The sequence below is a fragment of the Chiloscyllium plagiosum genome, chromosome 21 (genome assembly GCF_004010195.1).
Source record: "Chiloscyllium plagiosum isolate BGI_BamShark_2017 chromosome 21, ASM401019v2, whole genome shotgun sequence".
NCBI classification, from domain to species: Eukaryota; Metazoa; Chordata; class Chondrichthyes; order Orectolobiformes; family Hemiscylliidae; genus Chiloscyllium; species Chiloscyllium plagiosum.
In genome coordinates this window covers 27,684,321-27,686,655 of record NC_057730.1, presented here as the reverse complement: position 1 = coordinate 27,686,655, position 2,335 = coordinate 27,684,321, and the positions used below count along the sequence as shown (strand labels likewise).

General features: G+C 51.0%; 2 protein-coding genes across 16 annotated transcripts in view; both read left to right on the top strand.

Annotated features, from left to right (window-relative positions):
- Positions 1 to 2,335, top strand: part of rbfox1 (RNA binding fox-1 homolog 1) — a 1,725,607-nt gene that overhangs the window by 1,306,097 nt on the left and 417,175 nt on the right. The gene's annotated exons all lie outside the window — the stretch shown is intronic.
- Positions 1,605 to 2,325, top strand: LOC122560687 (cytosolic 5'-nucleotidase 1A-like). The gene is made up of 2 exons (XM_043711618.1): positions 1,605 to 1,877; positions 1,970 to 2,325. Exons 1-2 carry the CDS (start codon positions 1,746 to 1,748, stop codon positions 2,204 to 2,206), a joined length of 369 nt encoding a protein of 122 aa, XP_043567553.1. The 5' UTR covers positions 1,605 to 1,745; the 3' UTR covers positions 2,207 to 2,325.

Genomic DNA, 2,335 nt, shown 5'->3' with positions numbered 1-2,335 from the left:
GGGGTTCAAGGGCGGAGGAGCGGGAAGTGGAGGAGATGCGGTGGAGAGCATCGTCAACCACGTCTGAGGGGAAATTGCGGTCTTTGAAGGAGGAGGCCATCTGGGTTGTTCGGTATTGGAATTGCTCCTCCTGGAAGCAGATACGGCGGAGGCGAAGGAATTGGGAATATGGGATGGCGTTTTTACAGGGGGCAGGGTGGGAGGAGGTGTAATCTAGGGAGCTGTGGGAGTCAGTCAGTTTATAGTAAACGTCCGTGTTGAGTCAGTCGTCCGAGATAGAAATGGAGAGGTCGAGGAAGGGGAGGGAGGAGTCTGAGACGGTCCAGGTAAATTTGAGGTCGGGGTGGAAGGTATTAGTAAAGTGGATGAACCGTTCAACCTCCTCGTGGGAGCACGAGGTAGCGCCGATACAGTCATCGATGGAGCGGAGGATGGACTGTGGAGGATGGACTGTTCCACATATCCAACGAAGAGGGAGGCATAGCTGGGGCCCATGCGGGTGCCCATGGCTACTCCTTTGGTTTGGAGGAAGTGGGAGGATTGGAAAGAGAAGTTGTTCAGAGTGAGGACCAGTTCAGTCAGTCGATGGAGTTTGTCATTGGAAGGGTACTGGGTGGTTCGGCGGGAACGGAAGAACCGGAGGGCTTTGAGGCCTTCGTGATGGGGGATGGAGGTGTATAGGGACTGGATGTCCATGGTGAAGGTAAGGCGTTGGGGGCCGGGCAAGCAAAAATCATGGAGGAGGTGGAGGGGGTGGGTGGTGTCCCGAACGTAGGTGGGGAGTTCTTGGACTAAGGGAGACAGGACAGTGTTGAGGTAGGCAGAGATGAGTTCAGTGGGGCAGGAGCAGGCTGAAACAATGGGTCGGCCGGGGCAGTCAGGTTTGTGGATTTTGGGCAGGAGGTAGAAACGGGCGGTGCGGGGTTGTGGGACAATGAGGTTGACCGCCTCAACCTGTCCACCCCCTCACCCACTCCAACCTCTCACCCTCGCAACGTGCAGCCCTCCACTCCCTCCGCTCCAACCCCAACCTCATCATCAAGCTGGCAGACAAGGGAGGCGCGGTGGTAGTTTGGCGCACCGATCTTTATATTGCTGAGGCTAAACGCCAGCTCGCGGACACCTCCTCCTACTGCCCCCTTGACCATGACCCCACCTCCCACCACCAAACCATAATTTCCCAGTCCATCCATAACCTCATCACCTCAGGGGGATCTCCCATCCACTGCCTCCAACCTGATTCCTGAAGAAGGGCTATGCCCGAAACATCGATTCTCCTTCTCCTTTGATGCTGCCTGACCTGCTGTGCTTTTCCAGCAACACATTTTTAAGCTCTGATCCCCAGCATCTGCAGCCCTCACTTTCTCCTATACCTTCTTTTAGGCCTAGAAAATGAGAACTTTGTAATAAAAGCATGCATCCCCAATCCACAAGATGATCCACTTGATCAAGCTGGGTTTTATGGGCAGACAAATTAGTGAGGTGAATTGTTATACAATAAGGAGATGGAGTTTTCCATGAAGTGAATGTGTGCTCTTGCACTGCTCCACGGGAACTTTAAACAACACTACAGCTCCCACTCAAGTGAACTTGCCCAGCAGAAAGTGACACGCCTCAGCCATAGAGAATCATGGGGGCAGGCACGCCCAGAAGCAACATTGACACTTCCTTGTTGCATTTCCAGAAGCTGGTTCTGTCTCCCCCGGCAGCGAGAGAATCCCTGAGTTCCTAAATCTGCTTCAAACATGAGTGAGGAGACACTCAGAACGGAGGGTGAGTCCTCAGGCACAGTCGCTCAAAACAAGGAGCAGTTTACCGACTGGAAAGCTGCACAGAAGGAATTTGAAAAAATAGCTTCCACAAAGAAACTGCGGACTGTAAGTGTATATATTAAAAAAAGCATTTGTATTTAATATCCAGTGCAGCTTTCCCCAATGCATTATAAACTCGTGTGCTTTTCCTTGGCTAGCCCAAGTCTCAAGATGCTATCACGATCGCTGTGTCTTCTCGCTGCCTCTTTAACATGGTGGAAGAAAGGAAAATATATCAAGAACAAGGCCTGGAAAGTTACGTGAAGCACCAACAGGACCACGAAGAGGAGCCTCTGAAAAAGGGGCCGGCATTCCCATTGGTGAAGGTACTGAATAATTCTGCTTTCCCACATCCAGCCTTTTTGGGAAATGTGCATTGTTCATTTCGAAATTAACATGACTCAATATTCTCATGTTTCGATCATTGTAATATTTAACGCAGATTTAACATTCCAACCCTGACAGGGAGGTTCCTCAATGTACAATTTTCGTTATCGAGCGGTTGCAACAAATTACACTGCCTG

Bases quoted from the DNA above. Each gene is read 5' to 3' on its own strand.
- LOC122560687 (XM_043711618.1), top strand. From the start codon at position 1,746: ATGAGTGAGGAGACACTCAGAACGGAGGGTGAGTCCTCAGGCACAGTC. The intron at 1,878-1,969 runs GTAAGTGTATAT...TTCCTTGGCTAG, and splicing joins CCACAAAGAAACTGCGGACT to CCCAAGTCTCAAGATGCTAT.